The sequence below is a fragment of the Equus caballus genome, chromosome 4, assembly GCF_041296265.1.
Source record: "Equus caballus isolate H_3958 breed thoroughbred chromosome 4, TB-T2T, whole genome shotgun sequence".
Taxonomy (NCBI): domain Eukaryota; kingdom Metazoa; phylum Chordata; class Mammalia; order Perissodactyla; family Equidae; genus Equus; species Equus caballus.
The window spans coordinates 39,980,932-39,995,014 of record NC_091687.1 but is presented as its reverse complement, the minus strand read 5'-3'; the positions used below and the strand labels follow the sequence as shown (position 1 = coordinate 39,995,014).

Here is a 14,083-nt window from a genome sequence, read left to right as displayed (position 1 = left end):
AGCCACTCATATTGGGTTTATATTTTGTTGATAAGTACTGATTTGTAATTTAGGAGATACTACAAAGCAAATGTGAAAAGATTATAGTCCTAAAAAGCTAGCAATTTAGCAATTTATATAAATATACTTTTCCTCACAGTGATAACGGTCAATATATCAGAACTGTAAATATATAAGGATGAGAAAAGTTTAACAGAACATATTAATGGATACAAGATTTGAAATTAAAAAAAACCCTTTAAATGTTCACACAATACTATAAATAGGAGAAGCATGTGTTTGGGAAGGGAGCTTCTGGGATACTTGGTATAGGTGATGTTTCCAGATATGCACTTAATAATTTGTTATACTGTGTATTTTTGTGTTTGGCACTTTTCTGTATGTATGCTACAATTCACAATAAAAAAAGGATTAAAAAAGAAAGTTACTCTCATTATGGATTTCTTTTTCTTTTAGGTGAGTATTCTCATATAGAGCTTAAAAACAAAGATAATGAACTTAATGGGCTAAACAACCAGATCAAGGCAAGGATCCTTTTACATTAAACACAGGAGTTGAATACCAATCAGATAATCCCTTAATCCCTAGAGTAATTAATGTAGATTATCTCCTTGATGTTATAAGAACGAGAAGAAGGTGTGACTAAGAGGAAATGTGTTTCAACTGAATAATAACAGGAAGAAATGAAACAGTGAAATATTATTCATGTATTGTGTCACCATATAAGCTCGTCATAAAACACACCTTGGCTTGGTTGATCATTTTCTTGTTCTCTTTTCCTACCATTCATTTGAGCACGCAGTGCTTGAATTTCAGATAATAAACTCCTTCTGTCTGCTTTCTGGAGACATTCCATAGCTGCGCGATACTCAACACCCTGTAACAATCAAGGTAAAAATCCAAGTGAAAGAGTTGTAAAGACAATAAAATTAAGAACTAGGAAGTCTGAAGAAGAATGAATGGAACACACATAGTAAAATTTTGAAAGATATTAATTTTCTCTTCCTGCTCATTAGGATTTACTTTTTAGTTATTAATCTTTACATTTATTTTTGAAGAATTCAAAATATTTTAAAAGTTTATATAAATAGCACCATATTGTATTTATCTTAGTGTCATATGCCTTTTTCACTTAACATGTTGGTGAACCACCCAAGTTGACACACGTCACTCTATTTCACTTATTTTCAATGTTCTATAGTACTCCACAGTATGAATAATACATTACATTTTGAGCATCTTATATTTATTGGATCCTCTTTATTGTCCTTCGTTTGTATCATTTGTCCATTTTTTCATTGGTTGTTTTATTCTCATTGGCTATTTGGGGTTTGTAGGTTTCTTTTCTTGTGATGTCTGTCTAGTTTTGGAATCACAGCAATGCTGGCCTTAGAGAATGGGTTGGGAAGTGTTCCCGTCTCTTCTTTTTTTGGGAAGAGTCTGTGAAGGATTGGTATTAATTCTTCTTTAAACATTTGGTAGAATTTGCCAGTGAAGCCACTTGATCCTTAGCTTTTCTTTGAGAAGTTTTAAAATTACTAATTTAACTCTTTATTAAAAGCCTGTTCAGATTTTCTATTTTTCATGAGTTACTTTTGGTAGTCTGTGTACTTTTAGGAATTTTTCCATTTAATACTATTGCAAATATTTATTTTTAAAATTACATTTTGTTTGTTGTTGAGAAATCAGATTTTTACTTACCTCTTGATCTTACTTCCAGCAGCATTACCAAACTTTCTTATAAATTCTACGTCTCTGTGTAGATTCTTTTTGGTTTTCTATGTAAGTACATGGGGGGTCTCCCCCAGCCCCAATCCTTATTTATTTCATTTATTTTTCTTGCTTTGCTGTGCTAGCTAGATCTTTAGGATAAGGCTGAACAGATTACTGAACCCTTTATTAAGAAATGTTTTTATTGGGGCCAGCCCTGTGGCCGAGTGGTTAAGTTTGTGCACTTTGCTTTGGCAGCCCAGGGTTTGGATCCTGGGGTGGACCTGGCACCACTAGGTAGGCCACACTGAGGTGGCGTCCCACATGCCACAACCAGAAGGACCTACAACTAGAATATACAACTATGTACTGAGGGGCTTTGGGGAGAAGAAGAAGAAAAAAAAGAGATTGGCAACAGATGTTAGCTCAGGTGCCAATCTTTAAAAAAAAAAAAAGAAATGTTTCTATCATTTAACTATCAGGTATCATGCTTGTCGTAGGTTTGTGTTAGATAAACCTTTTATTTAGTTTAAGAAATTCCTTTTTATTTTTTGTTTATTTCTTTTAAAGTATTTTCAAGTATGAATTTCTTCATTTTGCTTATTTGTTGTCTCTCTTGAGATGATTTTTCTTTTCCCTTTCCCCTTTAACTTGTTAAAGTAATGAATTACATGAATTATTTTTAATGGTATGTATGCTACCTTGGTATCCCTGGCTAAGTGTAAGGTGGTCGTGTCTTTAAAGAATATACATTGGTGGATTTGGTTTGTTAGTATTTTGTTTAGGATTTCTGCATCTATGTTCATGAATAGAATAGGCCTATTATTATTCTTTCTTGTATTATCTTTGTCTGATTTTGGTAACAGGGTTATACTAACTTCCTGACAAAAAGATAGGGCATTTCCCCACTCATCCAAAAATGGAGAGCATGTATATAAAACTGGAATTTGCTATTCTTTGAATATTTGGTAGATTTTACCTGTAAAACCATTTGGGCTTGGTGTAATTCTTATGGAGAGATTTTTTAAAAATTGTTTTTAATTTTATATTTTGACAATTTCAGACTTACAGAAAAGCTCCAAAAATTGCGCAAGGATTCCCGCATACCCTCATCCAAATTCCCTAAATGTTAACCATTTTTATCATTCTCTCTCTCACACACTCTCTCTCTTTATATACCTGTGTGTGTATATCTACACAAATACATGCACATATGATTATTTTTCTTTCCCAAAATGTGTGAAGACACGTTGCAGACAGATGCCCCTTTACCTCTAAAAACCACAGTGTATATTTCCTAAAAACAAGAACATTCTTTTACAAACCACAGTACCATTATCAAATGCGGAAATTAACATGAAAACAATACTGCCATCTAATGAACAAAGTTCATTCAAATTTTGCCAAATGTCCTTAATAGCAAAAGGGGGAAAAAAGTGATGACCCTTTTTCTTTTGTGACCTAGTTATTTTGTAGCATGTCCCTCAATTTTTAAAAACTTTTTATTTTGAAATAATGTGAGACAAAGTCCCTGTGTACCCTTTTAGCCAGCTTTCCTGATAACATCTTACATAACTATAGTACATTACCAAACCCAGGAAACTGAAATTGGTGCAATACTACTTAAATTATAGGGTTTATTCAGATTTCATTAGTTTTTACATGCATTCATTCTTTTTCTTGGTATACAGTACCAGGAAATTTTATCATATGTATATATGTATATAGGTTCATGTAACCACCACCACAATCAAGATATAGAACTGTTTCATCCTCTCCCCACTCCTAAGCCCTGATAATCACTGATCCGTTCTCTATCACTATAATTTTGTCATTTCAAGAGGGTTATATAACACACAAAAGTCTTGCAACAGTTTGTTCCTTTTTAATTGCCAAGTAGTATTTCATTGTATGGATGTCCTAGTTTACTCATCCATTCACCTATCAAAGGACATTTGGGTTGTTTCCAGTTTCTGGCTATTATAAATAAGACTGCTATGAATACTGATACATAGTTTTTATGGAGACATAAGTATTCATATCTGATTAAATGCCTATGAGTGTGACTTCCAGGTTGTATGGTAAATATATATTTAACTTTATAAGAAACTGCCAGGTCATTTTGCAGAGTGGCTCTCCCATTTTACATTCCTTTCAGCAATGTATGAGATGCAATTTCTCTGTATCCTCTCAGCACTTTGTGCTGTCACTAATTTTTATTTTGGCCATTTTGAGAGATGTGTAGTGCCCTCAATTTGTTTATGTCCAATATTTCCCTATGAGTAGATTTTGGTTATGCATTTAACAGAAGTACCACAAAAGTGATGTTACAACCTTTATATCAGGAAGTACTCAATGTCAGCGTGTTCCCTTACTGGTGATATCAACTCTGATCACTTGGTTAAGCAGGGTTTCTCTACTATAAAGTTATTACTTTTCCTTTTGTAATTAAAAAGGATTTTCTGGAGACTTACTTTGAGACTATGTAAATACACTTTCCTGATCAAACTTTTTCATACTCACTTTATTTGGTCGATTATTACCATAGTGTTTAATGAATTAGTGATTTACTAATTCTATCATTTCTTCTACACACTGGTTGGCATTCTACTGTAAGAAAGAATTTTTATTCATTTATTTATATTAGTATGAATTTATGAATTCTTATTTTACTCTTTGGTTTATAATCTGTCACTATCTTACTTAATTTGATGTTCAAATTGTCCTAAATTTGGCTAGTTGGAATTCCTTCAGGCTGTGTTCTGTGACCTTTTGACGTATCTTCTTCATTCTTTGAACAATTCCTTATTTGTCAGCAAAACAAGATATTCCAGGTTCATCTTGTACTTCCTTGTTCCAGCCCCGGAATGTGCCATTTCTCCAAGGAGTCTTATTTACTTCTAATGGAGAATGTAGTGAAAAATCAAGATCTTGGTGCTAAGTGCTACAAGAAGATTTTTAACTACTGATTTGATTCCTTTACTAGTTATAGGTCTTTTCAGGGTATTTCTTCCTGAATGAATTTTGATAAATAATATTTTTCCAGAAAGTCTATCCATTTCACCCAAGTTTTTAATTTACATAAAATTATTCATAATATTCTATTTTTATATCTCAACTATATATTTAGTTATGATCCCATTTTCATTCCTTTTTTTTTTTTTTTTTTTTTTGCTGAGGAAGATTCACCCTGAGCTAACATCTGTTGTCAATCTTCCTCTTTTTGCTTGAGGAAGATTGTCCTTGAGCCAACATCTCTGCTAACCTTCCTCTATTTTGTATGTGGGATGCTGCCACAGCATGGCTTGATGAATGGTGTGTAGGTCCACGCCTAGGATCTGAATCTGTGAACCTCAGGCCACTGAAGTGGAGCATGCGAACCCAACCACTATGCCTTTGGGCCAGCACCAGCTGTCATGTTTTTTATGGAGAAAATACAGGTGTTAGATGAGCACTGCTTAGGCATGAGTTAGAGAGCTATTGGCCATGAGTTCAACATTAATGAATCAGCAATATTTAATAAATAAGGCGTCAATCAGAAACACACATAAAACAAGGTCATCTATTGATTGGTTGACAAAAATGTTGTGACTAGGGGCTCACAGGAACCTACCCATGTATTGCCCCTAGTAGCAATGGCTCAGCATTTAAAGCAACTTTAGAGACTCTAACTATTACATATAATGAGAAGTGACTGTTATCTTATTCCTTCTAGTTTCTTTGGGATTATTCCATTGCTCTTTTAACTTCCTAAATGGGATGATTAGCTCATTAATATTCAGTCTTTTTAATTTTCTAATGCAAGATAAAACATTTAAGGTAATAAATTTTTATGCAAGTATCCAAGAAAAAATGACCATACATCAAAACAAGACATGCTGAGAGTTATAAGTGACTAGAATGCAAAAGTGGAAAATAAAGAAGAATCAAACATCATCGGAAAATTTGGACTAGGGGTCGGAAACGAAGCATGGTAGTTGCTCGAGAATTTCTGCGAAGCCAACAATCTGTCTGTCATAAACACACGCTTCAAGCAACGAAACAGACGACTGTATACGTGAACATCACCAGATGGCCAATGTGAAAGTCAAACAGACTATGCAATTGGAAGTAGGAGATGGAGAAGCTGTATTCTCCCTGCCAAAACAAGACCAGGTGCGGAATGTGGTGCTGACCGTGAAGTGTTCATATCCAATATCACAGTAAAGTTGAAGAAGAGCACTAAAAGAATTGTAGTGCCAAAATATAACATAAACAACATTCCCGATGAATTTAAAGTCCATATGAAAAACAGATTTGCACTGTTAAACCTAATTGACCAAGAAGCAGAAGAACCATGGACTGAATCTAAAAATATTAAGAAGGAAGGCAAAAAGACAATGCCTGAAGTAAAAAGAAAAGCAAAATCGAGATGGATGACAGAAGAAACACCAAAACTTGTTAAGGACAGGTGAGAAGCAAAAGTAAAAGGTGACAAAAGCAGGATTAGAATCCTGAACGCAGCTTTTCAGCGACTGTCACCTAGAGATAAAGAGAACTCCTAAAATGGCCAATGCAAAGAGACAGAAGAGAACAACAGAAAAGGAAGAAGGGGTCTCTTCCATAAGATCCAAGAAATCAAAGGGAAATTTAAACCTAGATTAGGAATGCTGAACGACCAACAGGGAAGCAAACTATCTGTTCAGGAGAAAACGAACGGAAAGTGGAAACAGTAAACTGAAGATCTAGACAGAAGAGATGAAAGGATGACAGATTCCTTTGAAGCAGATTCCTATGAGGAAGAACCAGTAATCCTAGAAAGTGAAGTGGAAGCTGCCCTGAAAGCAGTGGGAAGAAATAGGTCACCAGGGGTAGATGGAATATCAATAGAATTAATTCAAGCCACAGAGACTGAATCTGTCAAAATCCTAACACGAATATACCAACAAAAATGGAAAACAAAACAAAGGCCTATAGACTGGAAACGCTCACTATATATCCCAATCCCCAAGAAAGGAAATGCCAGGGAGTGCAGTGACTATAGGACCATTGCTCTAACTTCCCATGCAAGAAAAGTGATGCTCAGGGTGCTGCAACAAAGGTTCTTGCCTTATATGGAGCAAGAAATGCCTAATGTTCAAGCTGAATTTCAAAAACGGAAAAATACGTGAGATCTAATTGTGATGATTCATTGGCTACTGGAGTGCTCCTAAGAATTTCAGAAGGTTAATCTATGTTTTATAGACTACAGTAAAGCCTTTGACTGCGTGGATCATGAAAAGCTATGGGCTGCTCTATAAGAAATGTGCATGCCTCAGCACTTGATTGTCCTGATGAGTAACCTGTATTGAGAAGCCACTGTCAGGACAGAATGTGGAGAGAAAGAATGGTTTCCTATAGGCTAAGGTGTCAGACAAGGGTACATTTTATCTCCCTATCTATCTAAGCTGTATGCAGAAGATGTCATATGAAAAACAGGGCTAGGGGGCCAGCCCAGTGATGTAGTGGTTAAGTTCACATGCTCTGCTTTGGCGGCCCGAGGTTCACTCGTTTGGATTCTGGGTGCGGACCTACACACTGCTCATCAAGACATGCCGTGGTGGCATCCCACGTAGAAAAACTAGAAGGACATACAACTAGGATATACAACTATGTACTGGGACTTTGGGGAGAGGGAAAAAAAAAAAGATTGGCAATAGATGTTAGCTCAGGGCCAATATTCTTCACCAAAAAGCATACCTTTAAAAAAACGGAATACCAACAGGAAATTCTAGATCTGGTAGAAGGATGTGGCAGGTCTAAGACTGGTCTTGGATAGTCTTTAAAAACAAAACGAAAAAAGAAAAACTGGGCTAGACTCAGATGAAGGAGTGGAAATTGGTAGAAGAAATATCAACAATCTAAGGTATGCAGATGACACTATACTATTGCCAGAAAGTAGCAAGGACTTGAAACAACTTCTGACAAAAACAAAGTACCAAAGTAGGACTGCATTTGAACATAAAAAAGACAAAAATTATGACTAAGAAGAATTACAAAACTTTAAAGTAGACAATGAAGACACCGAAATTGTTAAAGATTTTGTTTACCTTGGTTCAGTCATCAATTTAAATGGAGACTGTAGTCAAGAAATCAAGAGAAGACAGAAACTCGGAGGGGCAGCACTGAAAGAACTAGGAAAGATCATCAAGTGTAAGGAAGAGACTAAGGCCAAGAGTATCCACATCCTTGTATTCCCAATTACTATGCACAGGTGCGAAGGCTGGACAGGGAAGAAGGCTGATAGGAAAAAAATCTGACTCATTTGAAACATGGTGTTGGAGGAGGGCTCTACAGATACACTGGACTGCCAGAAAGACGAACGAGTGGCTCCTAGAGCAAATCAAGCCTGAACTATTGCTTGAGGCAAAAATGGTAAAACTGAGGCTGTCCTACTTTGGGCACATCGTGAGAAGGCAGGATTCAAGGGAAAAGACAATAATTCTGGGAAAAGTAGAAGGCAGCAGGAAAAGAGGAAGAGCAAATGCGAGATGGACTGGCTGCATAAAGAAATCCATAGGCACGAGTCTATGGAAGCTGAGTAGGGCTGCTGAGGACAGGACGTTGTGAACATCATTCATTCATAGGGTCGCCAGGAGTTGGAGCCGACTTGACAGCACTTAAGAACAAATAAGTTTTCTTCTAAATATTCTTGGTGGCTGTGTTAAAATTTTAACCTTCAGACTTACTCTAGTCAATAACTCTCTAATTATTATTAAAAAGCATTCTTTCTTCTAGTGTATTGTTTAAAATTTCATTTTTATACCTGTTCTTGTATTCTCTTTTCCAAACAGTTTAATAATCCAACTGCATCTCTAGTACCTAGAGCTGTTAGCTCAGTCTGAAATGCGGCTATTAAAACACTGCGCTCCTTTAAGAAAACTTGCTGAAGGGCAAGCAGAAGTTCACCTCGCCAGTCTGAGAAGCTCTTGTGAGGTTGAGAACTATCAAACACCTAGCAGAGTATAAAAAACAAAAGTTAGTTTTCAAATAAGCATGTTTTAAAAACATTCTAAAAAGGATATTAATCCACTAACCAAAATAAATACTAAAAGTTTAAGAGCATATAAATTTATTTTCAAGTGTGTTTTGGGGTATTCAAACAATATATAGTAATTCATGTAAAAAAGCACCATAAAAGATAATTTAAGTTGTTGAGTGCCTTATTATCGATAAAAATAATATAAAACTATTTAGATGCATAATATTCTTTGAGTACCTCGGCTTCTCTTTGTTCTTGCATTTTGGTAATTAAATCCTTAAGAGATGAGATCGTACTGAGGTAAGCTCTTCTCTCTTCTAGCCAAAATTCTGAAACTTGCTGAACAGAATGGTCCTCTCCATCACTGTAGGGAGACTCAGTGAGAGAGAGTACCTGCATGCCTTCATTATGGACAGCTCTCAGTAATCCCTAGAAACCAAAACCCCAAAGCCAGAATTATAACAACTTCTTCAGAGATTGCAAAGTCTTGCTTCAGACTACATTTGAAGCAAGACAGTTTATCTAGTTAGATCTATTCAGAAAAGCCACTGCAGACAGGAAACACAGCTCACCAACAGTGAATGCCTTCTTCCTATGCTCTGTGACTTTGCGTGGCTCTCATCTCTAAGTTCCTTCTATTTATTTAATGTGTGGTTCTTGGATTTATCGATTAGCCACTAATTTGACCAAAAGAAATACGTAGGAGATAACTAACTTCTAGTCCTTGAGACTGCTTTAATAATTTTGGCAAATGAAAACATCAGGCATAAAAATTATTCTCAAAAGACCTTTATACAAATAACTATTAAATATATTGTAGTTTATTATCTGCAAAATATGGAAATACAAGTAAACAGCTTCCCAAAGTTCATTTTAGCTATACAATTCTCTCTTCAGAGTGGATCTTCCTATATAACTACTAATAAACTACTGTGTTCAATATAGAAACCACATTGGCTAAGTTTTACTAAAAGCTACCTGTATTTTAGTACCTTTATTTTCTTCGGAAATAAATCCGTTGAATTTTCACCTTCTTCTCCTTGGCCTTCTGATGCTGTGTCAAATCCCTGACTTTGTGTAAGATAAATTCCCTGACCCCAGTCTGATCCAGAATCTAAAATAAAGAAAACCAATGACTACTGAAAAGAAACAAACACTTTTTAAATAAGCACAATGAAAATTCCAGAAATTTATATAACTTACCACTGGAACATATTTCTCTAGTTTGGTAAGCATCAGAATGTATTAATTCAGGAACTGAGGATCCCTAATTAGAGAAAACAAAAAAACACATATCGTTTTTTGACTTAATAAAAATAGGGTCCAATGAATAGCAGTGTTCTTTTGCAACGCTGTCAAAAAAACAAAAACAAAAAAACCCTCAATCAAATCTATCACACCTTTCATAATAAATGAAACTATCCATGGTTTACAAGAAGTCTTTAATGTTTTTCTTCATGGATATTACTATAATAATAAGAGACATTCATGAATTAAGGAACGATAACATCAGGTTCCAAATCTGCACAGGAACTTTGTGCTAAGTTATTATCTGACTCTACATAATGGAAAGATTTAAAATTGTAATTTTACCATAAGGAAGAGATTGCCTCAAATTTCTTTTTCTTAAAAGCTGAGGATTTTGGGAAAAAAATCATAGAATGTTGAAAAAACATTATTAGGAAAACCAATACCTCTTTAGATCTCAGACACTGTATCACTGCCTTCAGGGCACCACATTCCTCTGTCAGTAACTGAACAGTAACATAGTGTTCCCTCTTCAAGGTTTCCGTTTCTGAAATATGTCTGGATTCCATATCCAAAATTTCAGCAGCATGTAGTTCCTGCATCTGCTCGATTTTTTCAGTAAACTGACTGATTATTTCAGTGACTTCTTCTGATGAACATTCATTCTGTAAATCAATTTGGATTCCTGCGTTTCTAACAAGAATTTGTGGAGTCTGATTGCTATTATTAACTTTGACAGTCCCCTCAGTCTGGGATGCAGAGCTTTTACCCACTTTAATAGGAAGTGGCTCTAATATGCGGACCTTTCTGTTTTCATGTTCATGTAAGACCGAGGTCTTATCTTCTTTTTCTGAGAAGCAGGATAATTTCTCTTCTGCCTCTGTCAGTTGATCTCTAACTTGGAGTAAATCTTTCTGGAGAAATGCTATATTTGTTTCTTTTACCTAAAACATAATGAATAGAACAGTAGAATATGCAGGTTTAAAATACTGAATGTAGAACTTAGGTAGAGGGAAAGTATAATTCATGGTAATGTGTTTATTTTTCTCAGAATAGTAATAATAAAAAAAATTTCAGAAACACCCAGTTTCCATATATATTTGTATATAGATTACCATATTGTCATAAATCACCACAGAAACGAAATCATTTCATCAGTCTGTACTTTGGGTTCTCATGGGATATACAGTTCTCATCTTTCTTTCTCCTCCTTTATTAACAGTCTGGACATTAAAGGCATCCTCCTAACAAAGATTCCAAGGAAAACCAAGCAAGAAGATGCTAGTAGACAAATTTATGATAATGGAACTTTCCATCAAGTTCACAAAAGACTTGATTTTTCTCTAGCTTTTAAGTTATGGATCTGGGTTTGTTTTTACAGAAGAGAATATACTTGGAAATGAAATTAAGATTAGTAGAAATAAGTCCATTAGGAGTCATGTTACTTATCTTACCAAAAGCTCTTCTTGAAGCTTTTCTGCCTTCTCTCTGTACGTGGCAAGTTCTTCTTTGGTAGCTGCTGACTCAGCTCTAAGAGCCTCAAGTTGACCAAAAAATCCACTTTCTTCATTGGTATGAGTTAGCTTAGTAGTTGTCTGAATGGCAGTGGAAAACATAAGAAACACGTAATTTTCAAAAATTATGGCTGATTTCAAGGCACTTACATAGTCTAATGATGCTTTCTAGGAACGACTGCCTATAAGATAAAAGGAGTTGAAATGATATGTGTTTTTTCAACAAATAGGAAAACTTCTTCAGAACTATTATTTTATATTCTTGAGATAGTAAAAAAAAAAAAAAGAATGGTTTTCTGGGAATAAAAGGTAAATCAGGTCATTAGTTTATATCCTAAAAATTTATGAATTATTAGTAAAAATATTTTTTGTAACCTTCAAAAAACTTTCATGTTTATATCACTTTCCTCAAAAGATAACCAGGTGTACTAAGATATTTCTTAGAAGTTTTATATATATGGAAAGTCATATTACTATTTTAACATTACTACCATTTATGGGTCCAGTGAGCTAGGAGGAAAAAGCCTAGGTAAATGGAAAGAATTATTATCCTTTGTGAAATATATTAAATATTTATGGAATCCTGATATATCAGTTAATCTCCTGGTATTGAGATAAGACTGCACATTTACTATTCAAAATTGTAAATACATAAAGTGAGAACATGAAAATTAAAGTCCTCTCATATCTGTTCCATGCAAAGAAATACCTGCAATTTCAGATCCTTACACAACCAGACTTACAAAGGTGAAATACAAATTTTTCCTAGAAAAGGATGAAATCTACCAAGTATAAAATTTGCAAAAGCTAATGACTCATCACTCATGCCTTCATTCAGCAGAATACTAATATATTTTGATATTTTCATTACTTAAAAGGGATGATCACATGACATGCATATTAGGGGGAAAGGAAAAAAAACCTACACAAGTTCTAGAGGACATCTGCTAAACTTCATCTTTCTAAGTTGCTTCTGACTGCACTACTTAATGAGTATGCTAGTGAAATAAATATCATGATTTGAAGACCACAAAATACAGTTTACATTATTCTAGTAATAATAATAAGACTGTACAGAATAGAAGTATTTTTATGAAAACGTTTTATATATTAATCATGCGATGTAAGAACACCGTGTTTAATTTAGTAAATTAGCAATCAGCTTAAGCAACAAAGGAAACGAGAGTTTTTTAGGGTATTCAAATGAAAAAAAATCAAATACAAACTAACCCTGAGAACTTCAAAATCTCCTTGAGGGCTTCTTCTCCTTTCTTTCCCTCCCTGTTTTTTCTCATTGTCCTCCAATAACTTCTGTAATTCTAGTAGCTTCTTTTCTTTCTCCAAAGCATTGTTCTCTGCAATTTCTACTTGTTCTTTTTCTAAAATCAAACTAGCCTGCATTTCAACCACCTGGCTTTCTAATTCTGATATTCTCAAGGTTAATGCTAACACATTTGACTCCATCTCATTTTCTGTGAGTTGATTCAAATTCTGTATATGTGCTCTTTCGGGTTCTAATGAAATTGCTTGTTTGTCTTGACAGTATTTTGCATATTCCTTAACTGCTTCAAGTTGGACCTGACTCACAAGAGCAGCAGCAACCTTTTCCTCAAGTAGATTCTGCAGGGTTACAATCTTCTTTTTAAGCATTTCTGTTTCAGACTGGCCTTTTTCTTGTACGTCCTTTATTTGTTTATAACACTGGGTAAGTTCCAAGTCCTTTGCGCTAATAATGCTCTCAAGCTGTAGCACCTTTGTTTCCAAACTGCTTATGGAAACTTTGCTGTTTTCTTCAAAAGATTTGACGTAAGTCTGATTTACCAGGGGTTTAAGAGCATCATCAGGAAGGACTACTTCTAGCTCAGGTTTGTGTTTGCTCAGATCTATAGCCATGTCAATATTTTTTTCTGGTACAGTCTGGATTTTTTCCATATTTTCACGTTCTCTCTTTAAGCTGCATAATTCTTGTGTTAGCTGGTTCATTTTAAAATTGGTTTCTTTAAGTACATTTTTCGTAAAGGCCATTTCTTTATTAGTGGTTTCTACTCGCTGTTCCAAAGCCAGTTTTTCAGCTATTACCATATCCAACTGATGTTTTAAACTATCCGCTTCTTCTGGGAGAGAACTGGCATCCACTGATGTCTTCTGTTCAATATGTGCCAATTCCTGTTGAAGCTTCTCAATCACTTCATTGAGCTGCTCTATTTCTTCTTCTTTATTTTTCTTCCCACGCTCTTGATCACTCATTAAACATTCTATCTGGGTTTCAAGATTCCTTATTAGTTCATTTTTTTCTTCAATAACCTATTAGTTAACAAAAAAAGGTAACATACACAATAAATACACCGTTACATTTTAGGAATTTCATTTTATTTTAGGGCAGGATCTTAAAGTGCTGATCACACACACAAAAACAATACACTTCTCAGACATGCTACATTACTTTAACATAGACCAACAGCCCCATCATATCAAACAAGGACCTCATTCAGAACTGTGTTCGGAAAGTTTTGTTAAATATAAAATGATTTACACTTTTAGTAGCCGATTTCCTAGAAGTAAAACAGTCAATATGTTCCAAGTGAAAAGGATGAAGTATTGAAATAAAAAG

The 14,083-nt window shown here is 34.7% G+C and overlaps 1 protein-coding gene across 22 annotated transcripts in view; it reads right to left on the bottom strand.

The window, feature by feature from the left end:
- The window catches only part of AKAP9 (A-kinase anchoring protein 9), a 160,361-nt gene that overhangs the window by 14,369 nt on the left and 131,909 nt on the right, over positions 1–14,083 (bottom strand). For 21 of the 22 annotated variants that reach the window (XR_011437682.1, XR_011437683.1, XR_011437685.1 and 18 more), the window contains 8 exons: positions 12,703–13,776; positions 11,413–11,553; positions 10,405–10,902; positions 9,914–9,977; positions 9,703–9,824; positions 8,948–9,139; positions 8,495–8,683; positions 745–877 (listed from right to left, as the gene is read on the bottom strand). Coding sequence is in view for 9 of the 22 variants with exons in the window: in XM_023638758.2 (XP_023494526.1) it covers positions 745–877; positions 8,495–8,683; positions 8,948–9,139; positions 9,703–9,824; positions 9,914–9,977; positions 10,405–10,902; positions 11,413–11,553; positions 12,703–13,776 (2,413 nt within the window). In the remaining 13 variants the exon portion in view is untranslated. The remainder of the gene's footprint in view (positions 1–744; positions 878–8,494; positions 8,684–8,947; positions 9,140–9,702; positions 9,825–9,913; positions 9,978–10,404; positions 10,903–11,412; positions 11,554–12,702; positions 13,777–14,083) is intronic. The other variant, XM_070264246.1, reaches the window with a different exon arrangement.